Source organism: Musa acuminata, chromosome BXJ3-7, assembly GCF_036884655.1.
Source record: "Musa acuminata AAA Group cultivar baxijiao chromosome BXJ3-7, Cavendish_Baxijiao_AAA, whole genome shotgun sequence".
NCBI lineage: Eukaryota > Viridiplantae > Streptophyta > Magnoliopsida > Zingiberales > Musaceae > Musa > Musa acuminata.
The window spans coordinates 21,139,007-21,158,816 of NC_088355.1; the positions used below are offsets into that span (position 1 = coordinate 21,139,007).

General features: G+C 40.2%; 1 protein-coding gene across 1 annotated transcript; it reads left to right on the forward strand.

The window, feature by feature from the left end:
* The first annotated feature begins 12,323 nt into the window (after positions 1-12,323).
* LOC103970875 (subtilisin-like protease 4) lies at positions 12,324-14,564 on the forward strand. The gene has a single exon (XM_009384797.2). The coding sequence runs from the start codon at positions 12,324-12,326 to the stop codon at positions 14,562-14,564; it is 2,241 nt and encodes a 746-aa protein (XP_009383072.2).
* The last annotated feature ends 5,246 nt before the right edge of the window (positions 14,565-19,810 follow it).

Here is a 19,810-nt window from a genome sequence, read left to right on the forward strand (position 1 = left end):
GAACGAACGCACCTTTCGGTTTTAAATTGCTGTAAGATTTCCACTGCACTAATTCACCCCCCCCCCCCCCCCCCCCCCCTCTTAGTGCTCTCGATCCTAACAAATCTACCACGACGGACCCGTGTGGTAGTCGAGGCAAGATCCACCAAGACGGGCTTTATACTCATTACGATAAAAACCTGCTATGACGGATAAACTCGATACCAACGCCCATGAAAAACCATCACGAGAAGCATGAAGCTGCTATATAGCAGCACCCGTAACTCGGTACACCCAAACGAAGCAAAGCCATGAATCCAAACGATGTGCCTTGAAACCATTACTCAAGCCTCAAAGCACATCTTCTAGAGGGGACGAATGATAAGGAAAATAACAGCGTTGCCAACTCACCCCATCACCTGAACTACATAAGCCACCTCAACCACAGCTAAGGGAAGGCCTGTATGCACGCATTGAAGCTAGACAACATGACGCAATTTCCCCAACCCTACCTTCCAGATGAACAATGCAAGGGGCCATATCCTACCTATCTCGAACAGGCCAAAAGCCATGACAAAGCATATCATCACAAGCACCCTACCTTGATGTCATCCTTCAGAGGACACGCTCATCAGTTACCACCATCGATGATCCCCTTGTTGAATCTCGTATTTTGATGATGAAACTACTTGATATATGTTTATGATTTAATCTGCGTTTTGAGTGACGCAGGATGCCTTGATCAGGATGAGACAATTAAAGCAGGAAAATCATGTTGTGCCGGAGGAACATGTCAGAAGATTGGACGTCAGGCCGGTGGATCAGTCGACGTATCGATAGAAGGCTTCGGGCCGTGGACTCGGGCATCGGGCCAAGAAGAGCGGGTATTATGCCAAGGATATCTGAGTTGCGGAGCCAACTGGCCGATTGGGCAATAGACCACAGGAAAGGACGATGCGCCGAAGAATCGGACGAAGCGTCGAGGGACCAATGACATGCCGGACAACTTGGTTAATCGCTTAGGATTAATTGTCTCGATCAAAGTTTTGTTTACATGTGCAGGATTAACTACGATGAAAGTAAGACATGCAGCAGGAGTTGCGCCGGAGTCATGATAATGATCATGTTGGGAGTTCGAGAGCTCGACGGAAGTTCGGACAATCGTCGGAGGTTCTGCGGGAATAAATCCGAGAAGTCCAGAAGCTTGCCAAAGGAGCTCGTCGGAACTTGCCAAGTGGATCATCGCAAGTCCAGGAGTTTGCCGGAAGTCCGCAGGAGGATCACCGAGGGTTCGTCAGATGATCGACGGAAGTTCGCCGGAAACTCGCCGAAAGAAGCGATTGACGCACCGGAGCAAGCTGCAGAATATGTCTTAGGAAATCATCGTAGTTAGCACATTGATTAAGTTAAAAATAGGAGGTGATCCCATTAGCTTAATCTTGGGGCAATTGGGTCCCTGAAAGAATCAAATTGGGTCGAATGGATTAACCCATTCGGACCCTGATTGTTGTGGGAGGTGCAACCACCCAAGCCAGGAGGTAGCACCGCCCAAGCTATGTCTCCCAGCGAGACTGGGCGGTGCAACCGCCCCAGCCAAGAGGTGGCACTACCCCGGGAGTCTCCGAGCGAGACTGGGCGGTGCAACCTCTTCTGTCAAGAGGTAGCACCGCCAGAGCTCAAGTTTCGAGCTCTGCCAGGCGGTGCAACCTCCCCAGTCAGGCGGTGCAACCGCCTGAGCTCGGTCTTCGAGCTCTGGCAGAGAGGTGCAACCGCCCCTGATAGAGGTGGCACCGCCCAGAGGCTCAGTCTTCGAGCTCTGTCAAGCGATGCAACCGCCCCAATCAGGAGGTGCAACCGCCTGATCCCGGAATTGACAAATTTGAGCTCCAAATTTGAACTGGGTTGGGGCCTATAAATACCCCACCCATTCAGCACTGAAAGCACATAACATACACTCGAAATCTTGCTGTCTTTCTGTGGTTCTTAGAGCTCAAAACTGCTAGTTCTCCTCTTTCTGTTCTTCAAAGTTTGAGTTGTAAAGAGAGGAGAGAAAACTTCTGTAAGGGTTGTCTCCTAAGCCCGTCAAAAGGAGTGAATCTGTAAGAGGGTGGTTGGCCTTCGCCTATTGAAGGAAGGCCTCTAGTTGACGTCGGTGACCTCGTCGGTGGAGGAAGCCAAAAGTGGAGTAGGTCAAGATTGACCGAACCACTCTAAATCTCGGTTTGCATTTCCTTTAAGCATTTTACCTTCACTACAAACTTCTCAATAACTTACTGCCCTCTGCGATTTTACGAACGAATTTTAAGGTTCAGACGTAAATCTGTGTTTAGATGTAAATCTGCATTTATACGTAAATCTGCTTTTTCGTATGATCATCATATTGCAGATTGCGTTTACATTTTGAGCTTTACCATAACTGCACACTGCCTTTATACTCATGCTTAAACTATGTCTTATCTAATCAAGTGATTTACGAATCAGCATTTAGACGTAAATCAGTTTCTTCGTACGAACGTCAGATTTCAGTTTGCGCCGATATTCTGGTTTTCATCATAGATGCAAACTTCCTGCATAGTTTGACTTTAACCTTGCTTAGTATCAACTTTCATACATAAGTTGTTTTTATCGTTCGAACGCAGCTTTCGATTTTAATCGCAGAAAGTTTTCCGCTGCACTAATTCACCCCCCCCTCTTAGTGCTCTCGATCCTAACAATTGGTATCAGAGCCTTGTTTTTCTCATTTCGGATTTACACTCGAGAGAAATGGCTCTTCATGGCTTTCAAGAGGGCTTTTCGATTTTTCGTCCACCGTTGTTTAACGGATTGGACTACACTTATTGGAAAACTCGAATGAGAGTTTTCTTGATTTCTATGAATTTGGATTTATGGAATATCGTTGAAAAAGGCTTTCATCTTCACTCTAAACCGATGAACGAATGGTCGGATTTAGAGAAGAAGCATTTTTCTTTAAACGTAAAGGCTATGAATGCCTTATTTTACGCTTTGGACAAAAATGAGTTCAATCGGGTTTCTTTGTGCGAAACAGCTTTCGATATTTGGCGCACTCTTGAAATCACGCATGAGGGAACTAGTAGAGTCAAAGACTCGAAAGTTAATATTTTACTACATGATTTCGAGCTTTTTCAAATGAATCCAAGCGAAACCATTGGTGACATGTACACCCGTTTTACGGATGTCGTCAATGGTTTAAGAGCTCTTGGCAAATTTTTTTCGAATTCTGAACTTGTGAACAAGATTTTGCGTTCTCTTTCTAAGAAGTGGGATTCAAAAGTAACGGCTTTACAAGAAACAAAAGATTTAAATATTTTTCCACTTGAAGAACTAATTGGTTCATTAATCACATATGAAATGACGTGCAATACACGTGAAGAACTTGAGAACCACCTTCCAAAGAACAGGAAGGATTTGGGACATAGAACATTTGAAGACCACTCGAGCATAAGCTCAAGTGATGGTGAACTTAAACTACAAATGAAACAAAAATTAAAAAGTAAAAAGAACGGAACTACTTGCTTTGAACGCAAGAAGAAGAACAAAAATTAGGATGAATCGAGCTCCTCCGAAGACGAGGAGAAAATCAACAAAGGCGAGGTGGCAAACTACGCCTTTACGCCTTTCGACGCTGAGGTAATCAAAATGCCATTATTTTACTTTGAAATTACATGATGCTTTTCATAAAGCATTTTTCTTTTTTATTTAATTTTCTTGAAAATTGCATGTTTAATAATTTTATAATGAAAATACAAACAATTAGGAAGCATGCTTATCATTCTAGTAATTTTGAAAATAATCATGAAAATTGCATGTTTATAATAAACAAAATGATTTTGATTAAAAATACCTTATGAAATCATGCTATATGTGGTTGAGAAGTAATAATGTGTATCATATTGATTTCCATTGTTATTTCTCGATTTTAAGTTTATGAAACCATGTTTAATTTGAAGTTATGATTAATGAGTATATATTTTTGAAATTATGATGATTCTTGATATTTATGGATTATCGATTTTCATGATAATAATAGTGGCTTTAAAAAAAAATTGATGCATGTTTTCATAAATGAAAAGGCATGCTAACATGAAATCGATCACTTAAAATGAAACACTTAAAAAGGGGGGAAATATATTATCAATGAAATCATGAATCTATTTATGTTATAAATTTTGTGAGCCATAAAAATGATTTTGATGATTTAAATTTGAAATGAGTTTTATCAAAATCATGATCTTGATTTTTCTCTTGAATGATTGTGACTTGTATTCCTTGTATTCATGATATGATTTTTATGCAATTCTTTGTATTCATGAAATATTTATCTCATCACCCAATTATTTCTTTTTCAATATTCCTCAAGTGATGAAATGAATGCATGAGATATTCATGAATTTATGTATGCAAATGAGAAGCTTCGATCATGCATGGTAGGATGCAATGTGACAAATTAATACCATGATGATTTGAAATATTTATGATTTGGAATGACGCATATGCTTTTGTATGATGTATCATGAATGCTTAAAAAATTAAATAAATAAATGTTTATATCATGTTAGATGGTTTTACATATTATGCATGATAAGCTATAGTGATGAGTGAAATAATGATTGAAATAATATGAATGATGAGTTGGAATCATGCATATAACAATGAGTTTATATGTTTTGAAAATGTGCATGTTTTAATTTGAAAATATAATGATGCACAAATGAGATTGATACTAACCTTTGTCATGATTTAAAAATTGATGTAAAGGGTTTTTCCCTTCTTTTTGACAATGACAAAAGGGGAGATAGCTAGCTTGCACAATTCAAGAAGAAAGCAAAAATTGCACTTCTCAAAAGAGAAGAAATTGCTATCTTGAACATCACCAAGAAGTGCTATCTTGCAAATCTCAAGACACACAAATGCAATCATGCAAAATTTGTAATTTTGCACATCATTAAAATTTATGATGCTTTGGTGATTATGCATGTTCGAAAATGTTATAAAATTCACTAGCTTGCATGGTGTAGAACTTAGCTATATTGAACATCACCAAGGAATGCTATCTTGCCTATCTCAAGAAGCAAAAAGTTAACTTGCACATCTAGCAAAACTTATATTTCAAGAAGCAAGAGTTGCTTTCTTGAACATCTCAAAATTGCTAGCTTGCAGGCCTTAAAATGTAGAAATTTTTTGCTAGCTTGTATATGGTAAACTTGCTATCATACTACCATGATGATGAGCATGCCTTATCTTCATGATTATATTTGAAAAACTATGGCAAAAATATGTCCGAATGATTAAACGAGTTAAAATTATTTTTCGGACTTTTTTGATTGAATGATCAAATCACTTGATTGCCATAATGATTTTACACAATTACTTGCCATGATTACATGTTGGAAATTATGTGCTTGAATACAAAAATTTTCATGATAATAAGCATGTTTTACCTTCATGATTATAATTGAATATCTCTAGTAAAACCCTGTCCGAATGTATAAAAGTGTCAAATTTCATTTTCGGATTTTCTTGATCCTAACAATTGGATTTTCTTGATACATTATCCTCTTCCGAACTTAACAAGCATATGTCATATCAAGTTTAATTCACATCATTGATTTTTGACATAAGTAATCATCTAGCAAATGCACTTATCATGTGAAAAATATTTTTCGAGAAACATATTTGATGATTCCCTCTTATAAAAGGAATATATTTTTACATACAAGGATTTGACTCACTTACATATCTTAATCCTTGCAAAAATGAAGTGTGCTTTAATATCTTATCGATTTGAACTTCACATATGGCTTTCCTCCTTCATGTAAAAAGATAACAAATAAAAAGGAAGAAGCAATAAAAGCTATCTCCATGTCATGTTTTCTTCGAGATGTTTGCATAATTGGTATCCTATCACTCACTGTTGGAAAATGACATGAACCAATTTATGGCATCGCACTTATATTTAAAATTTGCTTATATCGTTCTCCTTGTTGTTGATGACAAAGGGGGAGAAATATATAATTGATACTATGAGTGCCATATTTGAAGAATATGAATAGATGTTATGAATGTCATAATATGATGAGATATCAAAAGCAGCATTCATATGAAATAGGTGCTATGAATGTCATATCATGTTAAGATATCAAGAACTTGAATCACAATTTTACATGTTGATATCTTACCATTTGATGATAGCAAACTTGCATGATGATAACAATAGATATTATGTTTTTCATGCAATGAGTTAAACTTATATCACAAACACTTGATTGTGGTACTTCTCCTTTTTGTTGATGACAAAGGGGGAGAAGTATGATGTTATGCATAAGTTTATGAATAAGTTCATGATGACGTGTTGCAAGTATTCATGTTGAATATTGCAATGACTTAAATTCAGTTTGAATTCAAGGTTTTATCCATATGGCATATTGATAGGGGGAGTTTGTTTAAACTCCGGGAGTTAAGTTTAACTCCGTCATCAAGTGGTTGTCATCATCAAAAAGGGGGAGATTGTTGAATCTCGTATTTTGATGATGAAACTACTTGATATATGTTTATGATTTAATCTGCGTTTTGAGTGACGCAGAATGCCTTGATCAGGATGAGACAATTAAAGCAGGAAAATCATGTTGTGCCGAAGGAACATGTCAGAAGATTGGACGTCGGGCCGGTGGATCGGTCGACGTATCGACAGAAGGCTTCGGGCCGTGGACTCGGGCATCGGGCCAAGAAGAGCGGGTATTGTGCCAAGGATATCGGAGTTGCGGAGCCAACTGGCCGATTGGGCAATAGGCCGCAAGAAAGGACGATGCGCCGAAGAATCGGACGAAGCGTCGAGGGACCAATGACATGTCGGACAACTTGGTTAATCGCTTAGGATTAATTGTCTCGATCGAAGTTTTGTTTACATGTGCAGGATTAACTACGATGAAAGTAAGACATGCAGCAGGAGTTGCGCCGGAGTCATGATAATGATCACATTGGGAGTTCGAGAGCTCGATGGAAGTTCGGACAATCGTCGGAGGTTCTACGGGAACAAATCCGAGAAGTCCAGAAGCTTGCCAAAGGAGCTCGTTGGAACTTGCCAAGTGGATCGTCGCAAGTCTAGGAGTTTGCCAGAAGTCCGCAGGAGGATCACCGAGGGTTCGTCGGATGATCGACGGAAGTTCGCCGGAAACTCGCCGGAAGAAGCGATTGACGCACCGGAGCAAGCTGCAGAATATGTCTTAGGAAATAATCGTAGTTAGCACATTGATTAAGTTAGAAATGGGAGGTGATCCCATTAGCTTGATCTTGGGGCAATTGGGCCCCTGAAAGAATCAAATTGGGCCGAATAGATTAACCCATTCGGATCCTGATTGTTGTGGGAGGTGCAACCGCCCAAGCCAGGAGGTAGCACCGCCCAGGCTATGTCTCCCAGCGAGACTGGGCGGTGCAACCGCCCCAGCCAAGAGGTGGCACTGCCCCGGGCTCAGTCTCCGAGCGAGACTGGGCGGTGCAACCTCTTCTGTCAAGAGGTAGCACCGCTAGAGCTCAAGTTTTGAGCTCTGCCAGGCGGTGCAACCTCCCCAGTCAAGAGGTGCAACCGCCTAAGCTCGGTCGTCGAGCTCTGGCAAAGAGGTGCAACTGCCCCTGACATAGGTGGCACCGCCCAGAGGCTCAGTCTTCGAGCTCTGCCAGGCGGTGCAATCACCCCAGTCAGGAGGTGCAACCGCCTGATCCCGAAATTCCGGGAATTGACAGATTTGAGCTCCAAATTTGAACTGGGTTGGGGCCTATAAATACCCCACCCATTCAGCAATGAAAGCACAAAACATACACTCGAAATCTTGCTGTCTTTCTATGGTTCTTAGAGCTCAAAACTGCTAGTTCTCCTCTTTCTGTTCTTCAAAGTTTGAGTTGTAAATAGAGGAGAGAAAACTTCTGTAAGGGTTGTCTCCTAAGCCCGTCAAAAGGAGTGAATCTGTAAGAGGGTGGTTGGCCTTCGCCTATTGAAGGAAGGCCTCTAGTTGACGTCGGTGACCTCGTCGGTGGAGGAAGCCAAAAGTGGAGTAGGTCAAGATTGACCGAACCACTCTAAATCTCGGTTTGCATTTCCTTTGAGCATTTTACCTTCACTGCAAACTTCTCAATAACTTACTGCCCTTTGCGATTTTACGAACGAATTTCAAGGTTCAGACGTAAATCTGTGTTTAGACGTAAATCTGCGTTTAGACGTAAATCTACTTTTTCGTATGATCATCATATTGCAGATTGCGTTTATGTTTTGAGCTTTACCATAACTGCACACTGCCTTTATACTCCTGCTTAAACTGCGTCTTATCTAATCAAGTGATTTACGAATCAGCATTTAGACGTAAATCAGTTTCTTCGTACGAACGCCGAATTTCAGTTTGTGCCGATATTCTGGTTTTCATCATAGCTGCAAACTGCCTGCATAGTTTGACTTTAACCTTGCTTAGTATCAACTTTCATACATAAGTTGTTTTTATCGTTCGAACGCAGCTTTCGATTTTAATCGCAGAAAATTTTCCGCTGCACTAATTCATCCCCCCCCCCCCCCCCCCTCTTAGTGCTCTCGATCCTAACACCCCTTGCAGGGTAAGATGTGCCCTAACCCATCGCTAGCTTCATGCCACCGACTGCTCAGGTATAAGACCCAAGCCTCTAGATCAAATGGGGGTAGGCAATCTCAACTCTACTAAATCCCCTCCATCTACTCTACTGACTTGAGCGTCGAATGAGTTGAATCGAGACATCCCCCGACACCAACTGCTTGTGCAGGGCATAAGCGCATCAAAGGAGCACCTTGAAGCGATGCTGAGAACTTCCGGACAAGGCCAAGATGCCTCTCGAGATGATCCCGAACTTCCCTCAAGAGACAAATCACACCTTGAGATGACCACGAGTTAGTCACCTTAAGCCAACAACACCTCGAGAATCCATTTGTCGCCTTAACTACTCACTCGAGCTATCTCATCCGCCCTGGCAGGGACCCCAGGACAGATCTGTGTCTTCAATATTGAACCAGGCCATGTTAACTCTTCGATCAACGATACCATGGCAATAAGAAAAATAAAATAAGAACAAAAATTAAAATGTAATATGTTATTAAATTGATATACGGTACCCCCATAAATAGAGAAGTTATTTTCATGATTTAAATTTTAGTCATGTAGTTCACAATCATATACTCAATCACTAATGTCATTTCACATAAAATTAAATACTAATTAGACCAATATACGAAATATGTTCTGTTTTAAGATTTAAAAACAATCCTTTTATAACGTCGTACCACATTTATGTCAAGGCAATATATTATATATGTGCTAACTAAGAAACATAAATATTGTTGGCTTAGCCCATAATCTGATTTATCAATAACTAAAAAAATAAAAAAGAAATAGGAGGAGACACAAGGGCAGCGAACGAGAGAGCATGCAGAAGTGGTGGCAGTACACAGGGAGTGAAAAAAACAAAGAGGAGAGAGAAAAAAATAAGATTTTGAGTTATGATGTGGAAAAGAACAGATGGCTTTTGAGTTCTGATGTGGAAAAAAATAAGATTTTGAGTTCGAAAAGAACAGAGAGAAAGAGGAGAGAGAAAAAAAAATGAACATAGAGAATCTTTACAGTAAGCTCTATAATCTTAATATTGCTAATATGTAGTTTACTACTCTCTTTGAGGTACTTTTCTACTATACCTATTTTGTGAGACCTAGAATTTTCCTTTTGATGAGATCCATTTATGCGATGATGATATGCTATTCTTGAGCCAAGATATGTGATCTTGATATTATGATGATCTTCTTGTTATTTTAGAGAAACTTATTATAAACCTATTATCATTATTGGTGATAGCGGAAGTTTAAGGTGGACTATGGTCTCGTAGTTTTTCTCACATTGGGTTTTTCATATTAAGAATTTGGTCTCACTTTGTAATTGATTCATTGTTCTATTGTTTATGTTGGTCTAGTTTATATGTGCTTTTGATATCAAGTTGGTATTTTGATGAGGAATCAATTTTGATACACAAAGAGGGAAAAGAATTATTCTGCTTTAACATGTTTTTCCTGACAAGTGGTATCAGAGCAACAGGTTGTTTGGTGCTAGTTTTTTCTTATATGATTGAAATGGAAGAGTCAGATAATATGATTAAATTGAACTCATCAAATTATTCAACTTAGAGGCATATGATGGAAGATTTGTTTTATTATAAAGATTTGTATAAGCCCATCGAGGTTAAAGATAAACCTTCTACTATGGACGATGAGGAATGAGAGGTTCAATATAGAAAAGCTATTGCTTATATTAGAATATGGATGGACATAAATTTGCATGAGCATATTTCTGATGAAATCAGAGCTGATGTTGTTTGGCAAAGATTAGAAAATCTCTTTGCGAAAAAGATAATGGAAAATAGAATTTCTCTATTCATAAGACTTGTAAATTTGAAGTATAAAGATAGTGGTAATATTGTTGAGCACATAAGCCTATTTCAGAGTCTCGCAAACAAACTGGTTGCTATGAAAATGAGGCTTCATCGTTTGAGCATTCAATCGATTCTTATTATTCCTCTTCTTCCCCTGCTTCCTGACACTTGTTATTGCTGGCTCTTCACTGCTTCATGTTGTATTCTACCCCCTCGAAACGTCTTTCGCTGACCGACCCTTAGAAAGGAACATTGGGCAACAATGAAATGGATATTAAGATATCTAAGAGGTACTTCTAGATTGTGTTTATGTTTTGGCAGTGATAAACCTAGAAGGATACACAAATGCAGAAATGATAGGTGATACTGATTTCAGGAAGTCTACTTCGAGATTCTTGATGATATTTGTAGGAGGAGCAGTCTCTTGGTAATCTAAGTTATAGAATTGTGTTGCTTTATCAACCACAAAAGTAGAATATATAGTAATTACTGAAGTTTATAAGAAAACTTTGTGGATGAAAAAGTTTCTATAAGAATTGGGCTTGAAACAAGAAGGATATACTATTTACTTTGACAGTCCGAGCGTCATTCACCTCTCCAAGAATTCAACATATCATTCTAGATCTAAGCATATTGATGTAAGATATAACTGGATTCGTGATGTGCTTGAGATAAAAGAATTACAGTTGGAAAATGTACATACTAATGAGAATGAATCAGATATGTTGACAAAGTCTTTGCCTAAGGAGAAGCTTGAAGCATGTAGGCGAAGAGCAGGCTTAGTATAGCCCACCGAGTTGGAGGGGCAGAATTATTGGTCCGCCAATACGTAGGCTTAGACTAATGATTTGGGTTATAAGCCCAAATCTAATTTATCAATAATTAAAAAAAGAAATGAAAAAAGGAGGAGACGTGACGGCTTGCAGTCAGTGGTGGTGACGCACGGGGAGAGAAAAAAATAAAATTTTGAGTTTTTTCTTGACGATCAGGGGGTTAAACTTTATCAATTTTGACCCAAATTATATGTGAAAAATCCTTGCAGTAAGCTCTATAATCCTAATGATGCTAATCCATAATTTACCCTCTCTAAGGTACTTTCCTATGATACTCATTTTATGAGACCTAGAATTTTTTTTTTGATGAGATCCATTCATGTGATGATGATATACTATTCTTGAGCCAAGATATGTGGTCTTGATATTATAATGATCCTCTTGTTATTTTAAAAAATATTTATTGTAAACTTATTATCATTATTGGTGATAGTGGAAGTTTGAGGTTAACTACGGTCACGTAATTTTTTCACATTGGGTTTTCCACGTCAAGTTAGTATTTTGAGATGAGGAATCCATTTTGATACACAAAAGGAGAAAAAAAATTATTCCGCTTTAATAGATTTTTTCCAACAAATATAGCTCACAAATTTTTGTATTACCTGAACAGGATTTGATGGCGGATGCAAACATTGATTTATGTTTTGCAAATTCTGACTAAAATATGCTGTTATTGAGAAAAATAGTAATCAATGGATTCAATAGTAGAATAAAAAAAAAGTGATGACTACAAAAAAGGCATTTACAGGAAAGATTTAATGGAACCTATCCACTTATTATGGTATTTCTAAAAACAAAATTCATTATATGTCCATAGAAAAATTTCCATGTCACAAATCTAATTCTGGTTCAGCACAGATAAAAAAATCCAACACAAACAGTCCGCGCAGCTGTTAGATTCTGGTTCAGCGCAAACAAATATTTTCCTGATATAGAAGATCCATTTCCTAATCAAGTTTCCGGCGGTTTGGCAAACAGCTACTCGTCACTAAATCGAGTATTCTGCCGCACTCTTAAATATCCATCCTCCACTGCTTTGTGATGCATCTTCTCATCCCTGCAATGTCTCTCAGCAAACATGCCCTCTCCCTCGTCCTCTACCTCTGTGCTTCCTTCCTCCGCTCCGGCTTGCATGTCGACGGCTCTGAGGAGCCGAAGGCTTACATTGTTCACGTCAAGGGCCCCGAGAAGATGGACTTCGATGTCGCAGACCAATGGAGCGATTGGTACTCCTCTCTCTTGGAGAGTGCAGCTACACCATTAGGACTGGAGTCTGAAGAAGGTGACCCACGCTCGCGCCTTATCTACTCCTACCGCAACGTCATGACGGGCTTCGCTGCGCGGCTCACCCCGAGGGAGGTGGAGGCCATGTCGACGATGGACTGGTTTCTGCACGCCTACCCCAGCCGTGTTTACCGCCTTAAGACAACACACACACCCGAGTTCCTGGGACTGAGGCTGGGCGTGTGGAACGAGAGCAACATGGGCGAAGGAATCATCATCGGCCTCCTCGACACCGGCGTCACCCCCGGCCATCCTTCCTACGACGACCACGGCATGCCGCCGCCGCCGGCCAAGTGGAAGGGGCGCTGCGACTTGAAGGCGTCGGCTTGCAACAACAAGCTCATCGGTGCAAGGTCCTTCATCAATCACGACGGACTCGACCGTCGGTCGACTGGCACGCCCGTCGACGAAGAAGGTCACGGCACGCACACGTCGAGCACCGCCGCCGGGGCGTTCGTGAAGCGTGCCAACGTCAACGGGTTCGCCCCGGGAGTCGCTGCCGGGATGGCTCCCCGTGCTCACATCGCTGCCTACAAGGTGTGCGACGAAATCGCATGCATGGGTCACGACATGTTGGCCGCCATGGACGCCGCGGTGGACGATGGGGTCGACGTGCTCTCCTTCTCGATCAGCGCCGACCCAATTCCCTTCCACTCGGACCCGATCGCGCAGGGTACCTTCAACGCTATCGGCAAAGGTGTCTTCATCAGCTGCTCAGCCGGCAACGAGGGGCCTGATCCTGGCTCCGTGAATAACGATGCGCCGTGGGTACTTACGGTGGGAGCGAGCACCACAGACCGCCTCTTCTTGGCCTCCGTGAAGCTTGGCAACGGACGAAAGCTCTATGGGGAATCACTGCACCGGCCGCGTTCCTTCAACCCCAAAATGCTACCTCTCGTTTACCCCGGCTTCGTCACGGCTAAAGATGGCGCCTACATGTGCATCAATGGCACCTTAGATGGTGTGGACGTCCGCGGAAAGTTAGTGTTGTGCCAGCTTGGCGTCATTGACAGTGTGCAAATGAGTGAAGTCGTCAAGAAAGCCGGCGGTGCCGGGATGATCGTCATGAACTATCCGGTAGACGGGTACACGATCATAGCCGACGACCATGTGCTCCCGACATCCCTGGTTCCATACGCTTACGGACTCGAGATCCAGGCCTACATCAACTCCACTTCTACCCCGATCGCGAACATCATCTACCACGGCACCGTCATGCACAGGCCCCACTCGCCGGATGTGGCCTCGTTCTCCTCCCGCGGGCCCAGCCAAATCACGCCGGGGATCCTGAAGCCGGACATCATCGGCCCAGGCGTCAACATCCTCGCCGGGTGGAACTCCCAGGCCTTCGCCTTGATCTCCGGCACCTCCATGTCCTGCCCGCATCTCTCCGGCATCGCAGCTCTGATCAAGAAAGCGCACCCCGGCTGGTCGCCGGCCGCGATCAAATCGGCGATCATGAAGACAGCGTACGTGACGGACAACACAGGCGGGCCGATCCTCGACGAGCTGCACCACCCGGCCGACCTCTTCGCCGTAGGCGCGGGTCACGTGAATCCACGGCAGGCCATCGATCCAGGTCTCGTCTACGACCTCACACAGGAAGACTACGTTCCGTATCTTTGTGGCCTCCGCTACAATGACTCAGCTGTTAGCGCCCTAACTCGCAAACCCGTGCGCTGCTGCTCGTCTCTTAAGAGCATCTCCCAAGGAGAGCTGAACTACCCTTCCATATCGGTCAAGCTGCGGGCGAACAGTTCGAAGTCGGTCAGCTACACACGGACGGTGACCAATGTGGGGAAGCCGACGTCGATTTACGCCGTGAAGGTCGACATGCCAAAGGGGGTGTCGGCGAGCGTTACGCCAACCACGCTGTCGTTCAAGAAGGTGAACCAGAAGAAAAGCTTCAGCATCAGCTTCAGGAGAAGCGGAGGTCGATCGGGCAGAGTCAGTGGGCAACTGAGGTGGGTGTCGAGGAAGCACGTGGTTAGAAGCCCAATCTCCATCCTCTTTAAGTAATGCATGCACGTACTCATTGTATAAATATTATTTGTCCCGAGATTTGATTAAATATATGTTTTTCAAATATGCATGCATATCAAATATTTTCTTCATATTTATACAATTTACAATGCTTAAAATTCATATGCATTTCAAATCATGACTCAGTAAAATTATTTATAAATAAACATAAATATAGTTAATAGCTCACAAGTATAAGTGTAACTAAGATATAGACATTACAATAGAAGTTATAGTAGCATTGATGACTACGAATAATATTATATCCCAATGATAAGCTCAAAACCATTTTAATTGTCATGATATAGGTGTCAGGACCCAAAAGAAATTAGTCTTTTTAAATTATATTTTAAGTAAGTAAATCTTTTTGCATGTCATTTTAAATATGATGGTATCATATATCCTTCCAAATAGTAATCATGCATTTTTAATGCTTTTCAAAAATAATATTGAATAGATATTTTCATATAAATTCAGATAATTTAAATTAATAAATCTCTATAATATAATAAATAATTATTTAAATCATATGTCTCAAATTAATAACATATATTTTTTTATAATTTATGGATAATAAAATGACTTTAAATCATGTAAATTATATGCATTACTTCTTTTATAAACAAATTAGACTTAGTCATTAGATACTTATATTATATCCTCAATATAAGCATACAATTCTTATTCTTCCCTTTTTTTTTTCCAACATCACCATTTTTTCTTCATTTATTTCTTTCACTAACATAATATCAAATTAGTTAAGAATATCAAAATCAATATCTATCATTGTATACATTAATTAAATCGATAGAAATGAAAGATAAATTAAATCATGCCTAATATAATTTTAATGAAATTCATCTCAATAGAATTAATATCAAAGTGTATCCACCATAAATTTATCTTTCTTTTTTTTTTCTCTTTCTATTGTTTTTATCTTATGTGTGTAGCAAAGTTTATTTCCTCCTCTACTATCTCAATCCAAATAATTCTGGTCGAGGATTTACTTAGCAAGAACACATATGATATTCCTCTCATAACACCGAGAATGGATGATCCTCTGTCAACACTCAATTATCCTTGTAAAATTAGTTGTCATTCTCGATGATCGATTGTGCTAGATTTAAAACTCCCTGACCTATAAGTCTGGTATCAAAGAGTGGAGTACTCATATAGGACATCTTTAGTGTCTTAAATCTAAGAACCAGATACACAATTGGGATGACAGAATCATTATCTGACAATGATGTATCATCAACCATCCAGCATTCCGTGAGTGGATCAATCGGTGAACTTATTCTCCAATGAGCACATGCACTATATCTCTAGTGTCCCCACACGAGTAGCTATGAGACCAATCACCTCCATCATATAGACGGGTATACAGCATATTAATTTATTCAGTTATCTCGATATCCCTCTCGAGTAACCTACGATCGAGATTATTTATGGTTTGTGTTTAAAGATGAATCGATCTCATTATTGTGATCTCATCATAATCTGATTCCAATTGCATAGATCAATGGACATCACAATATATACAATAGACAACATAAAGTAAGAAAAATATCAATAAATAATAATAACTAAACAAAGTACGTATCGTCTCACACGTGTCATCACTCACATGATTGACTTACAAGACACCTATGACTAGCATAATGATGGATCAATACTCCCGTTACGGTGGTTGAGTCAAGACTCAATATGACGGAAGCTGCTACAACGGAGCAATACTCATGTTACGATGGTCGAGCCAAGACCCGTCATGGCGAATCAATACTCCCGTTATGGCAGAAACTGCCATGATAGATCAATACTCCCACTACGACGGTCGAGCTTTGTCCCGTTATGATGGAAGTCACCGTTACGAATCAATACTCCCGCTATGATGGTTGAGCCAAGACCCGCTATAGCAGAAGTAGCCACGATAAATCAATACTCCTGCTACGACAGTCGAGCCAAACCCGTTACGGTGGAAGCCACCATGGTGGATTAATACTCCCGTTGTGACGGTCGAGCCAAGACCCACTGTAGTGGGATTTGTACTCCCACTACAACGGTCGAGCCAAAGCTCACTATAGTGGAGCCCCAAACTAGCACTCTCTCCTGAAGTAGATGGGGAGGTAGTGATAAAAGCAACATGTTAGTTTGGCAAGTCTCATAGTCCCACATCGGGAAAATCAGACTTGTTGTCTCGTACTGGAACTATAAATAAGGGTCTGAGCTTTGAAGTCAGATGCACCACAAGTGGCACCACAAGAAAAACCTAAGTATTTGCTTTGGGTTTAAGTCCACACTCAGTTAAATAGTTTGGGCTTATACTTTGGGTTTTTTCTTGTTTAGTATTTTCGGGTGTTTTATGGCCTAGGAACATCTTCCTAAAGCATTTGTAATAGTCTCTTTTATAGTAGTGATTTGCTCCTCTTTCGTCCGTGGATGTAGGTCAAAGTCAATTGACCGAACTACATAAATCTGGTGTTCTTATCGCTTTTATCTTTTAACTTTATTGTCTTTGTTGTGTTGCCAAAATTACCCTTTGGTAAATATCTTGAGGCTAGCTCTAACAAACTGGTGTCAGAGCCTGGTTTTGGGATCTTTTGGCAACGATGACAATAACAAAGATTGTTGTCGAGAAATTCGACATAAATGTCAACTTCGGCACGTGGCAACTCAAGATGGAGGCCATTCTAGTTCAAAACAGAGTTGATTTGGTACTATAGGGAGCCGAGAGCATTCCAGATGATATGTCAAAAGAAGAGCTTACGGGTATGGATAAGAAGGCCCGATCAAGCATCATTCTAAATCTCTCTGATGAGGTTTTATGGGAGGTAGCTATGGAGACTACGGCTAAGAGCATGTGGGACAAGCTTAAAGCCTTGTACATGAAGAGGATAGTGGAGAATCGTCTCTACTTAAAGCAGAGTCTGTATATGTTTCGGATGATTGAAGGTACATCTATACTCTCGTATCTTGATAAATTTGATTCTTTGATTATGGATTTGGAGAATATAGATGCAAAAATTGATGATGAGGATAAGACCCTATTACTCTTGTGTTCTCTTCCCCAATCTTTTAAGCATTTCCGTAATACTTTGATTTATGGAAAATAAACTATTTCGTATCAAGAAATTAAATCTGCACTAAAATCTAAAGAGTAGATAGATAGGAATATCACTGGGGAAAGTAGAGGGAATCAGGTTGAAGGTCTGGTTGTTAGGGGGAGAATGGATAAAAGAGAATTTGACAATAGTAGATCTAAATCCAGATATAGAAATTTGGAATGTAGATATTATCATAAAATGGGGCACATTAAGACTGATTGTTTTAAATTAAAAAAAAAATTAAAGCAAAAGGGAAAACTTGTTGAGAAAACTACTGAGTCCGCTGAAGCTAGTGTAGCATCTGATGAGAATGTTGAAAATATTTTCTTTGCTACTGATGACAGGATGATGTCTAAAAATGAATGGATTTTAGTTTCAGGTTGTTCTTATCACATGTGTCCCAATAGGGATTTGTTTTCCACTTATGAATCTTGTAATGGTGGAATTATTTTGATGGGCAATAATGCTGCATGTGATGTTGTTGGTAGAGGCACAATCCAAATTAAAATACATGATGGTATTATAAGGACGCTTACTAATATTAGACATGTTCCTGATTTAAAAAAGAATCTCATCTCTTTAGGCACCCTAGATGCCCTTGGGTGTAAATACACAGTTAAAGGTGGAGTTATGAAAGTTTCTAGAAGTGCTCTTGTTGTTATGAAAGATTGTAGGTCTGGTAGCTTATATATTCTGCAGGGAACTATTGTCACAAGCTCGATTGCAGTCTCGTCATCATCGTTGTTTGATTCTGACATCACCAAATTATGACATATGCGTTTGGGTCATATGAGCGAAAAAGGTTTGAGCATATTGAGCAAAAAGGGTCTACTTTGTGGACAGAGTACTGGGCCACTAGTTTTTTGTGAACACTGCATTTTTGGAAAGCAGAAAAGAGTCAGCTTCAATTCTCCAGCAGTTCACAAAATAAAAGGTACTCTTAACTATATTCATTCAGACCTTTGAGGTTCAGCTCATGTTCAGTCTAAGGGTGGTGCCAAGTATATGTTGACTTTCATTGACGATTATTCTAGAAAAGTTTGGGTTTATTTTCTGAAGCATAAAAATGATATTTTTCTAACCTTTAAACAATGGAAGGCTTTGATTGAGAAAAAACAGGTAAACAGATTAAGCGGCTTCGAACAGATAATGGCATGGAATTTTGTGAAGGTGACTTTAATGAATTTTGCAAAAATGAAGGAATCGTTCGGCATCGCACTGTTAGGATGACGCCTCAACAAAATGGTGTGGCCGAACATATGAACAGAGCACTCTTGGAGAGAGCAAGGTGTATGATCTCAAATGTAGGGTTGACAAAGGACTTTTGGGCAGAGGCGATTAATATGGCCTTTTACATTATCAACCGCATTCCTTCTGTAGTACTTAACTTTAAAACTCCGAAGGAAGTTTGGTCAGGTACTCTTGCTGATTACTCTGATTTAAAAATTTTTAGGTGTCCAGCATACATGCATATAAATGAAGGAAAATTAGAGCCTCGAGCTAAAAAATATATTTTCCTTGGGTATGCTTCTGGGGTGAAAGGATACAGATTATGGTGTCCTGATCCCAAATCCCTAAAATTTGTAATCAGTAGAGATGTTACTTTTGATGAATTATCTATGTTATCTTCTAAAGAGGAATCTACTAGTTGTACAAATGATAGTGCACAGAAGCAGGTGGAGCTTGAGATTGGTAGGTCTGATTCATTTCGGTCTAACTCTTCTTCTCAAAGAATGCCAGTAGATAGTCTCGAGTCTACTAACGAAGATGATCTAGAGGAAGAGCAATATTCCATAGCCAAGGATAGACCACGGAGAAATATTCGACCACCACAAAGATATGCAAATTTGGTTGCATATGCTTTGTTTGTCGCAGAAGAAACAAGTGAAGTTGGTGAGTTTACTTCCTACTCAGATGCAGTTTCTTATGATAATTCCGCTAAGTGGTTGATTGCGATGAATGAAGAAATTGAATCTCTCCATCGGAATAGAACTTGGGATCTTGTAAAGCCTCCTTTGGATAAGAAAATTGTTGGATGCAAATGGGATATCATTGATGAGAGAAAGGTCATTGTTCAGAAAATTCATACGAATGACGATTCAGCTGATATGCTTACGAAGCCTCTTCCGATTTATAAGT